This window comes from Ricinus communis, chromosome 2 (assembly GCF_019578655.1).
Source record: "Ricinus communis isolate WT05 ecotype wild-type chromosome 2, ASM1957865v1, whole genome shotgun sequence".
Taxonomy (NCBI): Eukaryota; Viridiplantae; Streptophyta; class Magnoliopsida; order Malpighiales; family Euphorbiaceae; genus Ricinus; species Ricinus communis.
Window position 1 is genome coordinate 29,616,622 of NC_063257.1, and position 21,268 is coordinate 29,637,889.

The following is a 21,268-nucleotide window of genomic DNA, read 5'->3' on the forward strand; positions in this document are numbered from 1 at the left end:
CTCTTCCTAATTATTACAAGTAGTACTTTAAAATTAATGCTATGTGTTGAACTTTGAGGGTTATTAATTCTATTTTGATTAACTAATTTTATGCATGAGTGTTTATGTGTAAGGAAAGAAATTTATTTTTTTAAAACAAGGCAGATTCACGCCTATGAACCTTTATTCACGGCCATAAAATATCAGTTTTCTGACCTTGAAGAGAATATATATATATATATATATATATATATATATATATATATATATATATGAATTATAAAAGATTAATAATAAAATTATAGTTGCACCAGTCTTTTAAATTAAAAGCCAAAGACCAATAATTCACCAAATATATTTTAGAAAAATAAAAAATCAAACTAACCATTTTAGTTAACCTATTTTTTGGTTTAATTTCGATGGATTTTCTTATCAATTTAATTTGCTCAGTCCTGTGCTGGCGCAGGATAAATGGGGTGAGCAAAACATGAAAGGATGAATGTTCGAGTGATTAAACGAGTTGATTTGGAAAAATAAATAGGGGAAAGAGGAGATTGCCTTGTCTAAGACCTCTTCCTAATTATTACAAGTAGTACTTTAAAATTAATGCTATGTGTTGAACTTTGAGGGTTATTAATTCTATTTTGATTAACTAATTTTATGCATGAGTGTTTATGTGTAAGGAAAGAAATTTATTTTTTTAAAACAAGGCAGATTCACGCCTATGAACCTTTATTCACGGCCATAAAATATCAGTTTTCTGACCTTGAAGAGAAGTTTTCAGCCATAAAAAATTATCAGCTTAAACAGCAAAAAGGACAGTAGCGTTCACGACATCATTTCCAACCATGAAAACGAGGATTATGGCAGTAAAGAAGTTCACGCCCGTGAAGAATCCTTTTCTCTAAAAATTTGAAGAAACCAAAGAAGTTATGGCCAGCATTCCCAAACGTGAAGATGGAAATTCACAGCCGTGAATAAATCTTTCCAGTCATGAAGAAGAGACTTTTCCAGCCATGAAGAAAGATTCACACTTATGAAAGATGTCATCTCTCTAAATCTTTAGAAACCACAATAGAGTTCACGACCAAAGTTTTCAGCCGTGAAAGTGGACTTTTCCGGTTGTAAAGAATTATTAATAGCCATGATGGATTCTATTTTTTCAAATCTGCTTTTTGTGCTGATGCTTCAGGACTATGTAGGATTCTTTCCACCTGTAAAGCTGTATTTATGAAAATTGTTAAAACGACTATATTTGCATTAAATGAGGGTGCAACTTCTCTATTTCACCTGAAAATATTTAAACTTCATTTCTAACTATTCTAGGTCAAGCAAGAGCATTTATTTTGAGGCCTCATATATATTTATCCTCAACAATTTTCAAATCTTCATCTTTTTTATCTTATATTAAAAATTTAAGCTTGAGTTTGAATTTTTGGGTAGTTAGTATTTAATTTTTATATTCAAAGCTCAAAAGAGGTAGATTGAGTGTTTGGGTAAGAGATTAATTGCTCTTGTAACTAAGGTTGAAAATTTTAAAATAAGTTAGAGTGTGAGCCTAGAAAAACACTTAGATTAGAGTGTGAACTTCTGGAAAAATACTTAAATTTGTTCTTAATCTTGTGAAAGAACTCAAATAGAGTTAGGTTGTAATTCTATTTGATAGTGTAAATCTCAAGAGGATTCTTGAGGAGTGGATGTAGGCAAGTGTTGGTCGAACCATTATAATTTTTTTGTGTTGTGAGATTGTGCTTGATCTTCTTCTTACTTGGTTTTTTTATTTCAACCAATTCATCATCTCTTAATTGCCTAGAGAATTACACTATAATTGATTGAAATTCATTATAAAATTCATTTTATTTGAAAAAAATACACGAATAAAATAGATATAATAAAGTTAAAGAAGATACTTTGATATTATGAAATATGTTGACCAATTAATGTGAAATTCATTTAAAAATTTTACATATTTTGTAAAAATTTAATTTAGTTATAACCAATTTTATAAATTTTAAATATATAAAATTCTAAATTAATTTTCATTTTGTTGAAAATTTATAAATCTCATAAATTTTATAAATAAATTGTATAAATTTTATGGATTTAAATTAAAAATAATAAAAATATTCTAACTATTATTTAGTAAGGTACAAAAACTAATTAGGTAGTATTATTCTTTTTGATATTTTAATATTTTAAATTTTTTATTTGATTGTAAGTTAAGACAAACTAATCTTTGTTAAAACATTTCTTTACATCTATTCTAAGACTACAATACTTTAACCTTTATATGATAAAAAGAAAAGGATACTTCACTTCTATAATCATCATATAGTTTCATTAATAAGAGCTTATTCATCATACAATACTTTATGGTTGTTATTTGTTTTATTTGAATAAATAATAAATTATTAGTGAATTAAGCTAACATTGCATTATATTAGGCAAATTAACCATTTTTATCTTATAAATTTATTTCACCTTCCTAAAGAAAATTATTTAACTATATATAGAAGCTCTTAAAAATCACATCCAAAATTCTTTTTCTCTTTAGAGAAAATATAGAAACCTGTCCATAAAAAGATTTAAAAATAAATCTTGAAATAAAAATAGAAAACAATGATCATGTTAAATAATAACATAAAGTAAGATTTTATTCAAGAAAAAAAAATATCTTCAATGTGTTTAACTTTATTGATAAAAGATTCATTAGTAGGCATGAAATTATAAGGTTAGAGCTCAAATTATATCCAAATTTTTACCACATCCTATGGTCTACTTTGTTTTATAAATTTGCAAACCTTGATACCACAAACTTCCCTAATAGTTACAAAAGAAAACCAAACCCAAGCCTATGAAGAAAACTTTCTTTCTTTTTTTTTTTTTTTTCCTTTTTCTTTCTTTTAAAAATATAATTTAAAAATAAAATCAATTAAATTTTAATAATTCTATAAAATAAAATTATATTTTTAGAGCCCAAAATACATATTGTACCTTTCCAGTCTCACGCAAAGGTGCACCTTTTATGTGTGAAAGTGGAACGCATATAATATTATTTGTTAGAAAAGTTGTTATACTCTCAATTTTCTTAAATAAAATTTATTGTTTTTTATGTGAATACATTTATAATATTGTCCAAAAAAATTTTATAATGATTATTATAAAAATAAATTTACAATTAAAAATTTTAAAGTCTTATAATGTCAACACTAAACAAGAAAAACTATTGCAATTTGAATTTTGCTTCAAAATACTATTACATACAATATTTAATTATAAACATTATTTATGAAATTGACATCTCATGGCTCTTAATGGAAGAAAACATTATTGAGTTTTAAAAAACACATAAATAACTTAATTTATTCTCTTTTTTCTGTTAGAAAATGATTATCCACAAATGATATAGCATCAATTGGATATTTCCATTTCATTGGTTTGTAATACAATAAATTATCAGAATTTTCTTTATTTATAATGATATTCATACTATATATCTTATATTTTAAAATCAATTGAAATTATTTTTTTAAAAATATATATATTTAGCACCATATTAAATCTATAAATGATATCGACAAAAGAAGTTTCTAAATATAATGAATAATTAATTATAATTTTGAAAGGCAGATGACTAGAATTCAATTGATAAAATTTACCATAAAATCTTACTTTTTTTAAAAAAAAATTATGACATGGTGATTAATTTTATAAAATCTTTGAAATAAAAGGAAGATTGTGGTAAAAAATTATCAATAGTTTTGGCAATCTTATATATTTTTATGTATATATACATTTAAAAAAAAATTGAAAGAAAATTAAAACAAAAATTGGGGGAAAAAAGAAAAGAAAAGAAAAAACAAAGGTAAGACTTAAGACAAGAAAGAAAGTGTACCAAACTCAACTCAACAATTACCAAAAAGATGCTGTTTTAGTCAGTGACTGCTGCCAGTTCCAAGGGATAGAGACATGGATGAAAAAAAACTCTTACAATAATATACAAAAACAATAATTAAATTAAATAAATAAAGTTAAAAAAACAATGGTTGAAGGACAGGAAGAGAGAGAAAGTGAAAGAAGTTGTCTGGGTAATGTAGGGGTACTTTGGGGGCATTTCTGGGTCTCTCTTCTATCTCCTTGTCGGCCTCCTTCCTCCGTCTTCTTATTCCGCCGGAATTTCTCGCCGGAATACTTTCTACTTCACTTTTTTTCTTCTTCTTCTTCTTCTTCTTCTTCTTTTTCTTGGACTTTGACCTGATCTAACTAAGTTCCATCGCCTCATCAAATCAAAATATTTTAGTTAACTTTGAAGTATTAAGAATAGAAAAAACACTTTTCTATATGACAAACTGGTAAAGGAGCTGCTTCTGGATCAAACTTCTACTTGTACATAGCTTGGGCGGAGCAAGAAATGAAGACGCCGCCGCCCAACGGTGTCGGAGTAGCAACCGCCGCAGCTTCTGCCTCTACGCCAAATCCCACAGAAGGTCATATTTCTTCTACTTTATGTACTTTATAATATAATATAATAATAATAATAATAATAATGAATTAAATGGACGCGCTTTCTGTGTCTGTATCTGTATTTGCTTATAAGTTTATGTTGAAAAAAAGAGGTGATTGCATAGTAAGAATCAGTAATCTTTATTGTCACTATCTCCATTTACTACAGTATTTTTTTTTTTTAAGAGAAAGAAAAAAGAAAAAAACTGAATGCTTAATGAAGTTTTCTGGGGAAGAAAGTAAGTAAAAGAAAATGACGAATGAGAGGTTAACACGTGGAGATGATTCAGGTGTGGAGAAGAAGAGCATAAACCAAGAGCTATGGCAAGCATGTGCAGGTCCACTTGTAAGCTTGCCGGCAGCCGGTACTCATGTTGTCTATTTCCCTCAAGGCCATAGTGAACAGGTATGATATGTTTATTTCTGTCTTCCCTGCTATTCTCAACATTTCCTTTTTGTTCTGTTTTTTTTTTCCATTTATTTATTTTTATTTTGTTGAGTACTTTTTTTTTTTCTTTACCTAAATGTTGTTGGGCATATATTCAAAAGATTTGAACAGTTTTCAGTTTATGTTGGTTGAATTATGTGGTTATCTTGTGCAGTTTGAGTAACAAGTCACCAAACACTTTGTTGTTTTATTAAGTCAACTTAGAGTTACAGGGTAGTCCTTTTTAGCAAGCAATTATAATTATTGTATTATCAATATCATTAGTTGGTTTACCATAATTCAATGTTGACTAAATGAATTTTGAAAATTTACTTAAAATGGTTACGATAATTCTCATATTTCATAATGCTAATCTTATGCTTGTCTATTCATTATGCTTCTAATAATATACTGTTGTATTGTCTTCCATGATTTTTTTTTTCTTGATGAATGAATCTTGTTCTTATTTATGAGATGTTGTTTGTTTTTGGATACTTGAAAGTGAATTTGCTGGTTTCAGGTTGCAGCATCAATGAAGAAGGATGTAGATGCTCAAATCCCAAATTATCCTAATCTTCCTTCAAAGCTGTTCTGTCTCCTCCACAATGTGACATTACATGTATCAAATCCACTCTCCTGCTTTCATTTTCTTTCATTTATAGTCTATCAATTATGCTGGGAATTTCCTGATTTGTTACTTAATTGTGTCTAATTATTTTCATTTTTTTTCTAGGCGGACCCAGAAACTGACGAAGTTTATGCTCAGATGACCCTCCAACCTGTTCCTTCTGTAAGGACTTCATTTTAACTAACTGATATAATATCCATTGTGAGGGGTGTTCTATCTTAATTAAGTAAACCAACTACAAGTGAAGTGGCAATTACATATCACATATCCAAGTGAAGTGTCTTGCAAATTGTATACAACGTCAGCATGTTTTCATTTGCTAACTCCAACTGAATCTATCAGCTCTCCTTTGCAGTTTGACAAAGATGCATTGTTGAGATCAGATCTTACACTCAAGTCTAATAAGCCACAAACAGACTTTTTCTGTAAAACATTAACAGCAAGTGACACAAGTACTCATGGAGGCTTTTCTGTGCCTCGACGTGCAGCTGAGAAGATTTTCCCTCCTCTTGTAAGTTGGTCTTCCATCACTGAGGAATATTTGCTCTGCTAACACATGCTTTATTTTTGTACAATATCTCAATACAAAAGTTGTGTTTAGTTCTTTCTCTTCTTGTAGGATTTCTCCATGCAACCGCCTGCTCAAGAACTTGTAGCCAGGGATTTGCATGATAATATCTGGACTTTTCGTCATATCTATCGTGGTATGCTAGTTTTACAGAGATGAAGGCTGACTATTGGAAAATAGAAACCATTCAAGTCTTCCATATACAATATTTAGCTTGCCTGTCATCCCATTATAAACATCTCACTATGAATTCCTGGTCTTCTTAAACTCAGGACAACCCAAGCGTCACTTGCTTACAACAGGGTGGAGCCTATTTGTCAGTGGGAAGAGGCTATTTGCTGGTGATTCAGTTTTATTTATCAGGTAAAGGTGTTGAATTAGGATTTCTTTAGTAACACTTTTCAAGTTTGACTCACTTTCTAATGGCTTAACCCCTTTTAATCATCTTTACAACATCATATACAAGCAGAGATGATAAGCAACAGCTTCTGTTGGGCATCAGGCGGGCAAATAGACAACCTGCTAATTTATCATCATCAGTATTATCAAGTGATAGTATGCACATTGGAATTCTAGCTGCCGCAGCACATGCAGCAGCAAATAATAGCCCCTTTACTGTGTTCTACAATCCAAGGTTGCTGCCTTTAGTTTCTATAGTATGCATTGTTTCGAGAATCTTCCATTAAATGCTATTGTGAAGGTCATGAGTATGTCATATTAGTTTATACTGGATGAATGTTTGTATAGGGCTAGTCCATCAGAGTTTGTTATCCCTTTGGCCAAGTATTACAAGGCAGTGTGCAGCAACCAAATATCCCTTGGCATGCGCTTCCGGATGATGTTTGAAACTGAAGAGTCAGGAACAAGAAGGTAACAAGCTAACAATTGTCGAGTCTTTGTTTCCAGTTCATGAATGTTTCCTAACATCAATAATTTTGAGAATTTTTAATGATTTCCTAATGTTTGAAACTTGATGACTTTTCTTATGATTATTTAAAGTTGAAGATATGAATTTTCTATTTTTCTGGTACTTTTTTCATATTGAGTTGATCTAGATGCCCCAAATTCTTGCCTGATTGAGTATACAGTTTTTCTTCTATTTTTCTTCATAATAGTTTTATTATTAAGAATGAGGAATCTTTCTGCAGGTATATGGGTACAATTACAGGCATTAGTGATCTTGATCCTGTAAGGTGGAAAAACTCACAGTGGCGAAATCTGCAGGTAAGATTATAGCATTTTTGGTTTCATTAGGCTACATTGACTCTAAAAACATGGATAATCATTGTATATCTATGCTCTTTGATAGGTTGGATGGGATGAGTCAACTGCTGGCGAAAAACGCAATCGAGTCTCAATCTGGGAAATTGAACCAGTGACAGCTCCATTTTTCATATGCCCTCCTCCATTCTTTAGATCCAAGCGTCCCAGGCAACCTGGAATGCCAGGTACAATGACACGTTGCAGCAAACTATTAAATAGTATTCTTGATAATATCGCTCATAGGATTGAGTGGTATTTGTGTACATGTTATCTCAATTAGCTCTGCATTCTTTGCGATGCTTGTTTATTTTTGTGCTATTCCTTCGCTTTAATTGGCCCTTCCAAGGAGTTGTAGTGATAGACAACATCAACTGGTTTCAATTTTAATTAAGTAAAAAGAAAGATTACTGTGAAGGTATGAAACAGAGGCATATGGTCGATTCCTTTTTTTTCATCTTCTCCATGTCTTTGACGATCACGTTTCTCCTTTTTCTGTTGGTACCAAGTAAAATAAAGTTGACCATTGGAAGTCTTGAATATGGTCCCATCAATTTGAGCTTTGATTTCTTCAAGTTTTTGTTGTAGTGCTGATTTGCTTTGTATGTTTTCTTTTACAGATGATGATTCCCCTGATTTAGATAGCATATTTAAGAAGACCATGCCTTGGCTGGGTGATGATATCTACATGAAGGATCCCCAATCTCTCCCTGGCCTGAGCTTAATGCAGTGGATGAACTTGCAGCAAAATCCTTCCCTTGCTAATTCAATGCAGCCCAATTACATGCAATCCTTGTCAGGATCTGTTCTGCAGAACCTTGCTGGGGCTGATCTTTCCCGTCAGTTAGGCTTTTCAGCTCCACAATTACCTCAGTCAAACAACTTACAATTCAATGCCCAGCGTCTGCCTCAGCAAGCACAGCTGCTTGATCAGCTTCCCAAGCTGCAGTCATTACTGAACCCACTAGGTACCATCATCCAGTCGCAGCAACAGTTGGGTGATACCTCTCAACAATCAAGGCAGAATTTGGCAACACAAAATATACCGTCAAGTCAAGTTCAAGCTCAAATTCTGCAGCCTCAAACTCTAGTCCAAAATACTAACATGCTTCAGCAACAGCCATCTCTTAAAAGCCATCAGCTTCCTAGAAACCACCCTCAGAGCATGCAGCAGCAGCAGCAGAGTCAACAGCAGCATATTATGGGTCAGAACCAACAGCCAAATGTAATACAATCTCAGTTGCCTGATCAAGTCAGCCAACATTTACAAATGTCTGACAATCAGTATCAGCATCAACTGTTGCAGAAGCTTCAACAGCAACAGCAGTCACTTTTAGCTTTGCAGTCATTGCAACAACCTAGTCAATTTATGCAGCTTCAGGATCCACAAAGGCAGCTGTTAGAGGCATCTCAGACCTTCTCAAGGCCCACACTGCCCAATCAATTGCCAGAAATGCCTCAAACAACACCCACCTCACTTCCTCAGTCAAATATTCAACAGCAAATGACAAAGAATAGCAGCCAGACAAGTGGTCGGTTCTCTCAATTGCCTCAGCAGCTGAAATTTCAACAGCAGCCTGGCATACTATCTGAAATGGCTGGTGATATGGGACTTCCTCCAAGCTCAGCTATTAATCAGCACTCTACAGCCGGTAGTAGTATATTGTGTGCAGCTGCAGGAGCAGGCTTATCTGGGGTTACTGAGGAGGTTCCATCTTGTTCCACGTCACCTTCCACAAACAACTTTGCTAATGCAGTTCAGCCAATGATGAGCAGTCTTGCTCACCAAAGCACTACACTAGGGGAAGACATGGCTCAGTCTGCGGCAACACTCTTGAGTCCTGGTGCCTTAGAACCGATTTCATGCAATGCTAACATAATTAAAGATATACAACAGAAATCAGATATTAAGCCCTCATTGAACATGACCAAGCATCAAAACCAAGGATTCTTTACCCCACAAACATATTTGAATGCTGCAACTGTGCAGACAGATTTTTTGGATACTTCTTCTTCTACAACTTCAGTTTGTGTTTCTCAGAATAACAACTCTTCGTCATGTAATCCACAATCAATGTTGCTGAGAGACACAAACCAAGATGGGGAACTCCCGGCAGATCCCAGGAACAATGTTCCATATGGATCTAATGTTGGTGGCCAAGTAGGGGTATCTTTGAATTCTGACCATGGGTTGACAAAAGGAATTGTAGGTTTGGGTAAGGATTTCTCAAATAATCTCTCCTCAGGGGGCATGCTTGCTAACTGTGAAAACGCAAAGGATCCTCAAAATGAGCTGTCCTCTTCAATGGTTTCTCAGTCATTTGGAGTTCCCGATATGGCATTCAATTCTATTGATTCCACAATCAATGATAGCAGCTTCATGAACAGAGGTCCTTGGGCCCCTCCACCACAGTTTCAGAGAATGCGGACCTACACAAAGGTTTGTTGATCTGGCATATGCAGTACTCCATCTGTACATGCATTTCCATTATATTGTCTTTATGTATATTTGTTCATATATGTTGGCTTTTACTTGGCCTACAATTCTAAGTTTATAAGTATTTTTGTAAAGGTGTACAAACGTGGAGCTGTCGGAAGGTCAATCGATATAACCCGTTATTCAGGATATGTTGAGCTTAAGCAAGATCTGGCTCGGAGGTTTGGCATAGAGGGACAGTTGGAAGATCGACAGAGAATAGGCTGGAAACTTGTTTATGTTGATCATGAGAATGATGTCCTTCTAGTAGGGGATGACCCATGGGAGTAAGTCCAAAAAGAAACCTGAGAATATTGCTGCTGCTCTTATTGTTATCACTAAATAGAAGTAACATTTGCTCTTTTCTTTTGGAGTATTGAGGAAGTGGAATCTTTTTACCGTCCACAATGAAATTTGATTTGATAATACTGGAAATTAACTAAAAAGTGGACTTCTAAATCACTAATTAAATTGTGAGTTGCTCGTCTTGTATTCTTCTTAACAATTGAGGTAGGTCGCAAAAGTAATCCCTTTGCTTATAGTCTACTATTTCATGTTCATTATTGTATCCCGAAATCCTCTAGGTTGCAAACTAAAAAATATGGTTTTGTCTCTTATATCATTCGGTTCATTTATGCAGAGAGTTTGTGAACTGTGTCCGTTGCATCAAGATCTTGTCTCCTCAAGAAGTCCAGCAGATGAGCTTGGATGGAGATTTTGGGAACTCTGGCCTTCCAAATCAAGCTTGTAGCAGTTCTGATAATGGCAATGCATGAAGTAGTTGACTAAAATGCTAACAGTTCTTCCACGTCAGGACCTTATATTATTTTTTCTGATTATGTTTATATCTTTCTGTATAATGTGTACTCTGCCTTGTCTTGATTTTGTAGTAGTCATTTGTCAGTTAGCAGAAGGGGCAGGCAGACCCAGAATTTTTTTCGGAAACCTGTCCGCCTGCCGAAGAAGCAAGTAAATTAATTTTCTTTTTTCATATGGAAGTTTAGAGCTGTAATTCAATTTGGCCCAGCTCTGCATGATAACAAAGATCAGTAGCAGAAAATCAGAAATTTCATCATCAGACCTATCAATGATGCCTGACTGGTTCGAGGCACTTTTAAGGTTTTTACCAGCTCGGTGAAAAATCCAGTTTGGTTTATGCCTGTAATACTATTTGATTGTTTGATGCTGGTGTTATGATGTTAATTAGTCAAAACTCTCTTGTTTTTAGTAGTTGGGAATTGTCCACTCAGATGCATTGTGGAAAGCTAAAGCAAGAACGTATGGCTTTAGTTTTGGGTATATAAACCGTGTATGTAGATTTCTCAAGTTTTCTTCTGTAGAGTTGCGAGGTGTCATAGGGAATTGTAGTTTTTTGTTATAATTGTATAAAATTGATTTATGGTCTCTTCTAGTTAATGATATCCGTGTATCAACTGATTGGTCTCTAGTTAGGAAATTTGTCTAAAGTTTAGACTCTGGTTCTTGATGGGTCATCTCACATGAATTGTAAATTTTTCATTCTTTTTATTGCCAATTCTGGGCTACTGATATGGTACATACATATATACCGGTGCATTTTTGTAGGTGAACCAGTCTCCAACAAGTATATTTTCCTTTGTCTTGTTTTGTAATTTGATTTTTGTGTATTTTGTCCCTTATGGAACAAATCATTTTAAGATTTTGCGATAACTTTTCCGATTGAAAAGAAAAAATAAATGGAAAAATGGAGAAAAGAGGAAGGAAAATGGGAGGAAAAAATGGAGAGCCGACCGAAGAAAATGGAGGAAATGGAAGGAAATATTGGGTTATGGATGGAAAACTGACGTATTTACTGTAATGATGTAATTATTTTTTAGAGGAGTCTAATAATAGTAATGATAATAAAACTAAAATTGTAATAAAAAATGTAATACTAATTATAGAAGTAACATTGATAAAGGGAATGTAGAAGATAATAATTATCTAAATTCTAAAAAAAAAAAAGTTATAATTGAAATTGTTTATATAAAATATATTTGTTGTGTTAAACGTGGTCTAAAATTGAAAAATCATCTATCGTGTAACAAATATGATAACTTGATTTTGAAATTAATGTTCAAGAATGTTGGAGCATGGGATATTTTTTATAAGTTGAAATATGGGAGAATGTTAATGTATATTGTATTGATCAAGAAGTCATAGTTGAAAAAAGAATTAGAAATTGAGATCTTCTCATGTTCAACTTCAATATCATCTATCATATTTGTTGTGGTAGGTGTAGCCCTAATGTCTCCAGTATCTTAAATTGAAAAATCATGTATTGGATAACAAATCTCAACCATTAATCTTGAATTTAATGGTCAAGATTATAAAAATATAGAACATCCTTTAAAAGTTGACACATAAGAGGATGTTAATGTATATTATGTTGATCCAAAAGTCTTGGTTGAAAAAGAATTAGGAATTGAGATTCTCTAATGTTCAACTTCAACATCACCTATCATATTTGTTGTGTTAGGTGTGGTTTTAATGTTTGCAGTGTTTTAAATTGAAAAATTATATATTGGATAACAAATCTCAAGTATTGATCTTGAATTTAATGCTAAAGGGTGTAGGAATATAGGGAAAATAGAAATAAAGTGTTATTTTCCTCACTTATTTGGATAATGAAGAAGAATAAAGAGAAGGAAAATAAACAAGGTAAAATAATTTATAGAAAACTATTTTCTCTCCAAAATGGAGAGGTGAGAGGAAAATAAAATAAATTACTATTTTACCCTCTGAAGTGTCTAAACTAATACTTGCAAGTATACGAACCGAATGATAATTCGGGCAAGCTCACCATGAGGTCGATCTCACAAAAAATTGTAAAGCATATATTATAAAATCAACTATCACACAAAATACTAAAAATAAATATAAACGCTCTAAGCCAATGTTTTGAGAATGATCTTTAGTTTAATAAAAGAAATTAAATAATCAGAAAATAAATATACAACTAGAATGATAAATATGAACTATATGATAAAATAACATTTAATCTAACTTTTACTTAGTAATCTCCATAATTCTCTTAAACTCTAATATAAGAAATGAGATGGTGATGTGCCTTTTTCCCTAATTCACTAAAGCTAATGATGCAACTTAGGTTTCTTATACCAACATAGATTAAACAAAAGATGATGTTTGTAATACTTTTAACCTAAAAATTTTTATAACAAATATTACTACTAAATTGATATGATAGTCAACCAATAATAATAGATGAAACTAATGAACATATGAAGGTAAAGAAATCATTCATTAAACTCAAAATATACAAGGTTCATACATAAGTAAAAAGCCAAACTAAACTCTTATGGAACTTAACCTAACATACTTAATCCAACAATCATTATAATTAAATAGAAAGACTTAAAATTCATAAAATAGAAAATTAGAACTCCTTCAAAGTTCAAAGGCACTTCAAAGAATAAAAAAGATTGGTCATCTTTATCCACGTCTTCAAAAAGCTTTTCTGATTCTTCAAAGAATGATGTAACACAAGCTAGCTAGATATATAAGTATGATAAACTATATAAATTTCTGCAGAGAATAATAGAAACCTTCTCTAGAGAGAATCTTAGTAGCCGAAGAACTCCCTATTTTAATTAACATCTACTTCTTGTAGAGATTCCCTTTTTAGAGTTCTTTTCTCAACACATAACTACTATAGTTATCCCTTACTGTCCTAAATAAATTAAACTCAAAAGATAATTATTCACTAATTACATAATAATTACTTAAACCTCCCTTCGTGAGCCTTAATGAATTAAGCTAGGCCCAAGCTATTGATAGCCCACGTGTCTGATTCTCGAGCCTTTTATAGCTGCAGTCCAATTAAAGCCTATTAGTGTGTTTTTAGCTCAAATTCTCCTCTTTGGTGATTATTTTCTAAATTTAGACAAGAAAACTAAAGTGAGGTAAAAACACATCTTTCACCATATTATATATAGAAATATATCATTAAAGCTCTAAAATACCCTTAAATATCTATATACAATTTGAATCGATCACCCTCATAATAATTTATTAAATAAGAAAAAATAAATTGCAAAAATATAAATTTATATATGAAATACCAACTTCTCTCTTATTGGATAACAAATCTCAACAATTGATCTTAAATATAATGGTAAAGAGTTTAGAAATATAGGATATCCTACACAAGTTGAAACATAAGAGGATCTTAATGCATATTTTATTAATAAAAAAGTCATGGTTGAACAAGAATTAGGAATTGGGATCCTCTCATATTTGTAATATGTACGCCTTGATTTTTAGATAGAATAGCTGGGATTCTATTAGAAATTTGAATTGAATCATTGTTTATAAATTTTTAATAGTAAGTTTGTTTAAATTTGGAAAAGATTTGATCCAAGATGAACCGGTGATATGTTATATTTTCTTAGTTATGCCATGGTTTTATTGGCTGTAGAGAAAGAAAGGCAACATATTTTGGTTAAAACTGCTTTTACCGGTGTCTAATTTCCCTTTATCAATCTCATAAAACGCATATGTTTTACGAGTTAGTAACGACCGAGACTTGAAAGTCATTTTTAGAAATAAAATGAACTTCACAGGATTTGTTATTTGGGCCATAGTAGGGTGTAGGTTGTAATCTTACCTTACAGGCCGGTGATCGTGGGATGTGGCATTTTAATGAGCCTAATATTGAAGATTCAAGCAGAAACGCAATGAGTACTGGTATTTTGTAATTCTGATGTAACTACTGTGTCCCAAATGGCTTAAGTGGTTCCACTTTGTCAGCGTTGTAAAATAGACAGCCGATAATGTCATAGTAGCTATTGTCGCCTTTATTGAGTTTTAGAACATAATATTAACATAAAGGCCACATGAGTTGTTACTTGGGCCTCAATTGGGTCATGCGTTATATGCATTTTAACTTAAAATGTCATTTTTATAGAATTAAAATAATTATACTATTAAAAATTAATTCACATAATTTAAACATAATATTCCTATAAATTAAAAAAATAACTCGGATGATTATTTCATGCACTTGAAAATTTTTTGAAAGGTAAACTATGAAGATTCAATTTAATTATATCTATATGAAATGTATTTTAGATATCTAAATCTGAAAAGAATATTATAGTAAAAATACTTAATTTGATAATGTTTCAAAAATAGAAAAATAAAATTATAGTCGATACTAGAAAGCGCTTACTGTACTATATTTTATTAGAAAGAAAAAAATATTATTAGTGCACAATATTTTATATTGAGATATTATTATAATATAAATAAGTCTTGATTTTTGTTTGACAATATGTTTAATTTATTTTTAAAGTCAGTTTAAAAGTAATGAGTATAAATTTTGTAAGTGATTAATAGATTCATTGTTTAATTAGTAAAGTAACTAATTAATCAATTAATTGATCGAAAAATCATCAAATTACATATAAACTTGAATCCCATATTAATTTTAATATAAGTACAAATGTCAAAACAAAAATCTTATATCTCAAAAATCATTACACATGTTCTAATACCTCTTTTATAAAATTGAGATCATATGATTGGATAACAAATCTGAACCATTTGATTCTTTGATTGCATGGTCAAGAGTACATGATAGGGCATGTTTATATAATTTGAACCATTGAGTTCACCACCAATGGTTGAGATACCAATAATTGAGATTTGTTATCTGAGTGATGGGATTAAGATCCTCTCATTTTGTTTGAACAAGATTCTCTCATGTTAAAATTATAGATGATGGGTCATTTCTCCAATGTACACCTTTAATTCTAAATCAAACGGTTGATATTTAATTATAAGATCGTAATTAAACTTTAAAAATGAGTAGTTTTTTATTATATAATAAATATGAAATATGATTTAGATTTGAATAGTCTAAATTGGACAACCATCGGTTATCATGTTCAAGTAAAACATGAGAGGATCTGAATTAGGGGTAAGCATGGTTCGAAGGAATCTAGAGATTTAAAAAATCTCCATAATCATACCAAATATTGGAGAAACCGTGCAACATAAAAATCTCTGCCCCGTATCGTACTAATTTTTGGGATGGTTTGGTATAGAGAGTCGCGTCTAATCTGACGGTTCGGTTTGTTACACTACAAGACAATGGAGATTTGAAATTTTATATTTTTAAATAATTAAAAGAATCTTGTTTAGCTTAAATCAATTGGACTAAAGTTAATTTAAATTCGATCAACAAAAAATAAAATCACTTTTTTTTTTAATATTATACTTGTATCCAACAACTACATAACAGAGAAGTTTATTTCCAATCTACCAAACTAATAAAGTTTTGCATATTAAATAAACGTATATTTAATAATTCCAATCTACCAAACTGAATACTTGCAATATTTCATTGTCCAACTGATAAATATGTTTCATTTAACCCTTAATATGCAATATAGTGTTGTTTTATTAAAAAACACATTACTAGTAAGAATTATTTTATAAACATAATTAATGTTACATTAGCATTATATCATCATAAGTTAATAAATAAATCTAATTGGTACAATAATAATTCTTTTTATTAGTTGTTAAAAGAATTTGGGCCCTATATTTTTTAGTTAAATGAATAGTAATTATCTGAACTTATAACTTTGCAAAAAAATCGAGATAAACTCAGTGAATAATTAATATTGTAATAAAATATAAAACTTAGTGCCTCCATTTTATATTTGTTCCAATAAGCTTAAATTTTATTAGAGTGGAATTATTAGATTTGTATTTGGTAAAAAAAATTGTATATATAAATAAATAAGATTTTAAATCAGTTCTTATTTCAGTTCTTTGGTTCGGGAAAATACGTGATGATTCGGTATAGTTCTCGATATACAGAACTAATGAGATCCAGAACCGTACGAAAAGAAAATTTTGGTACAATCTGGTTCGGAGATAGTCAAATGGTCAACGTATATTGTCTGTTCTGGATACTTTTCGTTCAATTTTTTAGGATCTTCGAGGCCCTTGGTCAGCCCTAATCTGATTATACATGATGTTAAGAATAAGATGAGATGATCTGGATCAAAAAATATGACTTTGTTCTTTTGATTGAACGAGTAAGTAAATACTATATTATTTTATAAACTGACATTGAAACAATGAAACTCGTGAAATTATAATTGTGAAATCGATAATGTGGCTTACTGCCATCGATAGAGTGTGTACAAGTTTGGGATTGGATGATTTACACTATACATAATTTATTGAAAACTAATATCATCTATTGGTTTGGTTTAAAGTTTAGGATATTTAAAGTGGGCAAAGAATTTTTATGATGTAAAATAGGTTTGCTTACTTCAAAGTCGCGCCTGAGAAAAATATAATCAATTTATTTTGATCTTAATCGATTGCAATAAACAAAAGCTTTAAATTAAATATTTACGTTTAAAAGAATGAGCGCTTAAAATGATGAAATACAAATATATATATATTATTTGCAATGCACAACAAAATTTATATTTATATTGGTTACATCTAGTAGGATATCAGAGCATATGAATAGGACACCAAAAAAAATTGATACTGCTAAAGGAAATTAATAAAAACAGGATTATTATTTGCAATGCATAATTTATCTCTTTCTTCATTTCCTGGTCCTCTTCCTCATCCTTCTGTTCCTCCTCCTCCTCCATCCCCCCACTGTCGTCGTCATCCTCCTTCTCCTCTATTTGTCTTACTTCCTCCTTTAGTCTCTCAATCTCTTTATCCAATAGTTCTGCTCTGTAAAAATCCCCATTGTCTTCCGCCTCATCCCTTTGGACAGTTAGCCACCTGATTTGTTTGCGAAGGCCAAGGACGAAGATAGGTATTTGGCAATTCTGTAGTGAAGAGAACGAGAGAAAGAAACTGATATTTTAAATTTACATTCAAAGGAAAATATTTTTAATTTTTAAAGATTGATGAGTTATTATAGACATTTATAATAAATGAATAAGTGCATGCATAGAAAACGAGACGTTGAATGTTTTGAATGTGGAAACCACCCATCTTAAAAATAAATGACTACACCAGGTGTATACAATAGAATAAATAGGAAATCGACACATATATAGAAATATTTTATATTTTGGTGTTGAATAATTTATATATACTCCATTGTTTAAATCTAACGGTCTATTTAAAATGTAACGCCCACCTAATGCATTTGCATTTATTTTTATAACATGCATATCATAGAGATATGAGAAATGCATGAGATATATGTGGTATTAATGCTAATATTAAATAGAAGAAGATTATAAATGTTACAATTAAGTTCATAATAAGAATTAGAAAGTTAAGAGGTTAAATTGATTAATGGTAAAACTAAACGGCTTAAATTAGTTAATTAAACTTGAAGAAAATAGAATGTCCTGGAATTAGTATGTGGTAGCTTTAAAGAAAGAAAATACGGATAGAAAAGGGAAAGAAGAAAGAAAGGGTGATAGTCCTTCTTCATTCTTTTTCCTTCTTTTTCTTCTTCTTAAAAAAAAAAAAAAAAACTGAATTTTCAAATGAAATTTGAAGGTTTAGAATCCATTTCAGATCTTAATCTTCATCTTCAAAGGCTTGAGAGATTTATTTGGTAAGTAAATTTAATATTTTTGTTGAATTGAGTTAGGGTTTAGAAGATATAGAATTCGGGTTTTAAAGATCTAATTTTTCAGTCTTATTATTTTGATCATATCTTGAGCTAGGAAGCTTTGAATCAAGTGTTCTTTGATGGTATGGAAACCTTGAAGAGTTATCTAAAACTTTTCTTCTTTTAGCTCGATCTGAATCAGGCTTTTTGTTAGTGTAATAAAAAAAAATATTTTATTGTTCAGTTTTCATCGTTGGTCTGAGTAAGGTGGATATTACATAATAAAAAATAATATACTATTTATTACGATTATAATTAGTGCTTAAATCAAATCTTTATCGGTACATACAAAATAATCTTTTTACCTGTTTATAAAAAAGAATATAACTTCTGTCAAAAAGAAAAACTACAGTATCTCCCATTGGTAAATTCTATTAAAAAAATATACATATAAATAAAATAGCTTAGTCTTCAATAATTATTAACTACAGTAGTACGTATATGGCCATACAATATACGGAATAATTTTGGAAATTAAATAAAATTAAAGTATTTACATTAATTTATTAAATCATTCTAATATACCATATGTGTGTAATATTCATATTATTTTAATTTTAATATTTTATTAACATAATTAAATACTAGATAGTTGACAGTCACATAAATTTAGATAGTTTAGTGATGATGTCATGCTAGATGAAATTATATTAGTTTGGGTGTTTAAGATAAGTGAATTATGATATATTTCAGCTAAACCAATTGGGAATGAGGGTGACACCCAAGTAAATATAAACAAAGGAAAGGGAGCAATAAAGGTAAGTGAATAACTTAATGCTCTATGTGAATATAACACAAAATAAATAATTATAATTTATTTGTTAAATTGATTGATTAAGAAAAATGTATATAATATATTAAAAGATATTAATTTTTGTTTATGGTGATTTTTAATTATGGTATTGATGGGTGATTGTTCTTGAAATGAGATTGTATATATGAATGTTGATTGGTGAATTCGAGTGTCCTATTATCATGTGAACAGTATATTTGATTTAGCCATATCTGGAATTTTTATAATTCCAGATGGTGTGCTACTTGTTGCTATAGTAAATTTGAGATGTAATTTATAAATGTTATATAAATAGAGGAAGTTTGATTTTAATGTTTTCATGGCCAATTTGTGTCATACTTTCTGTTGCTTAATTTTATTAACAGCTTGACCATGGTGGATTGTTTTTGATGTTTCTCTTTCTATACACATCCAATTAATGTAAAATTAGTTTCAAATTAATTTAGACTTATAACATTACTGATCTGGAGAATATGGTTTTGGAATTCCTAATGTAGAATTTTTGGTGTATTTTTGAATGTACACTATTAAATCTACCGTATTGAAATATGATATATTTTTTTATAGATCATGAGCATATTATGGTTTTTTTATATATTATGGAGATGTTAATTGTTTAAACGAAGTGGTATGTGATATATGTAAATATAAGAATTATGGTTGGATGAATATAAGGACGCAATGCTACTTGTAAATGAGGCAAGGCTGTATGCGATATGGAATTCCGCACAAGATTATGGTGGGCTGTATGTGTATGGGGATCCATGGAAAGAAAAATATTTATTATGGAATTATATATAATTCACAAGTTCATTGTTGTCCTAAAGAAAATACTATGACAATGTTTATATACATATTATAAAGTCATAATTAAATATCGAATAGTTTGATGCTTGAATTCTACATGCTTGATTGTGTTATTTTTCATAGGAAATTATGTTATTCATTTGCTGAGTTGCAGGCTCACTCCTCTAGATTATTTTTCAGGATTAGAAGAATTATAATTGGTCTTGAAGAAACATTTGCATCAGTCTCACTAGCATTGTATTAGGTGGGTCAGCAGGAGGTCGCCCACAGTTTTTCTTAAATGTGACATGTCTAGTGAATTTTATTATCATGTATAAGACTAGTGTATTTTATGTGTATATAAAAAAAAGTGAACTATTTGATGTTGTGATCTTTTTGGTATGTGATATATATGACTCATATAAATAGTTTTTGTTATACATATTAATTTGTGAGTTAAAATTAGTTATTAAGGGACATGTTATGTATCAGTCATATGCATACAATGTATGTCTGACATCCTTTATTGGTGTCACATGTAGTGGTATCAAAGCACGGTTTAGAATCCATTGGGATAGAATTGTAAAAGCATTTAGAAGCATGATTGCATATACATGTTAGGGATGCACATGAATGTAAGAATTAAAACTAAGTGTTTGTATTTTGAATAGGATGAGTAGAGAAGGGCCGACCGAGAATCCTGCTGACCTAAGTGAGTCTAAGTCTGTGCATGGAGTTGAGTATACAAATGTACCACCACAACCAGCTCAGGAATTGCCACCAATAATGCAGCAATTTCTTAAGTCTTTGCAGTAAATAGTTAACCGGGTAGCCACTCAGCCAATGCAACAACCAATAATGCAACCAACGGCAGAAGTTAGAGAAATAGAGGCTTAAGATAAAATTTATGATAGGCTGAGAAAATAAAGAGTTACAGAATTTGAGGGGATTACTGGTCTTGAGATAGCAAAAGATTGGTTACGAGAGACAGACATGGTGCTGGATAGGCTGGATTGCACACTAGAGCAAAAGTTGAAATGTGTTGTATCTTTGTTGAGAAAATCAGCTTTAGATTGGTGGGATCTGATTCTAGAAAGTAAAAATAGACTTATGACCTTAACTTGGGATGACTTCCTTAGGGAATTTGTAAATAAATACACACCACCAATGTATAGAGATCGAAAGAAAATGGAGT

The 21,268-nt window shown here is 30.8% G+C and overlaps 1 protein-coding gene across 1 annotated transcript; it reads left to right on the forward strand.

Moving 5' to 3' along the window:
• Positions 1-3,887: 3,887 nt before the first annotated feature.
• LOC8284573 (auxin response factor 19) lies at positions 3,888-11,257 on the forward strand. The gene is made up of 14 exons (XM_002519767.4): positions 3,888-4,466; positions 4,773-4,888; positions 5,430-5,528; positions 5,643-5,699; positions 5,893-6,048; positions 6,157-6,241; positions 6,378-6,468; positions 6,575-6,739; positions 6,853-6,975; positions 7,254-7,329; positions 7,415-7,553; positions 7,986-9,805; positions 9,938-10,128; positions 10,482-11,257. The coding sequence occupies exons 1-14, from the start codon at positions 4,391-4,393 to the stop codon at positions 10,615-10,617; spliced, it is 3,330 nt and encodes a 1,109-aa protein (XP_002519813.1). The 5' UTR covers positions 3,888-4,390; the 3' UTR covers positions 10,618-11,257.
• Positions 11,258-21,268: the final 10,011 nt, after the last annotated feature.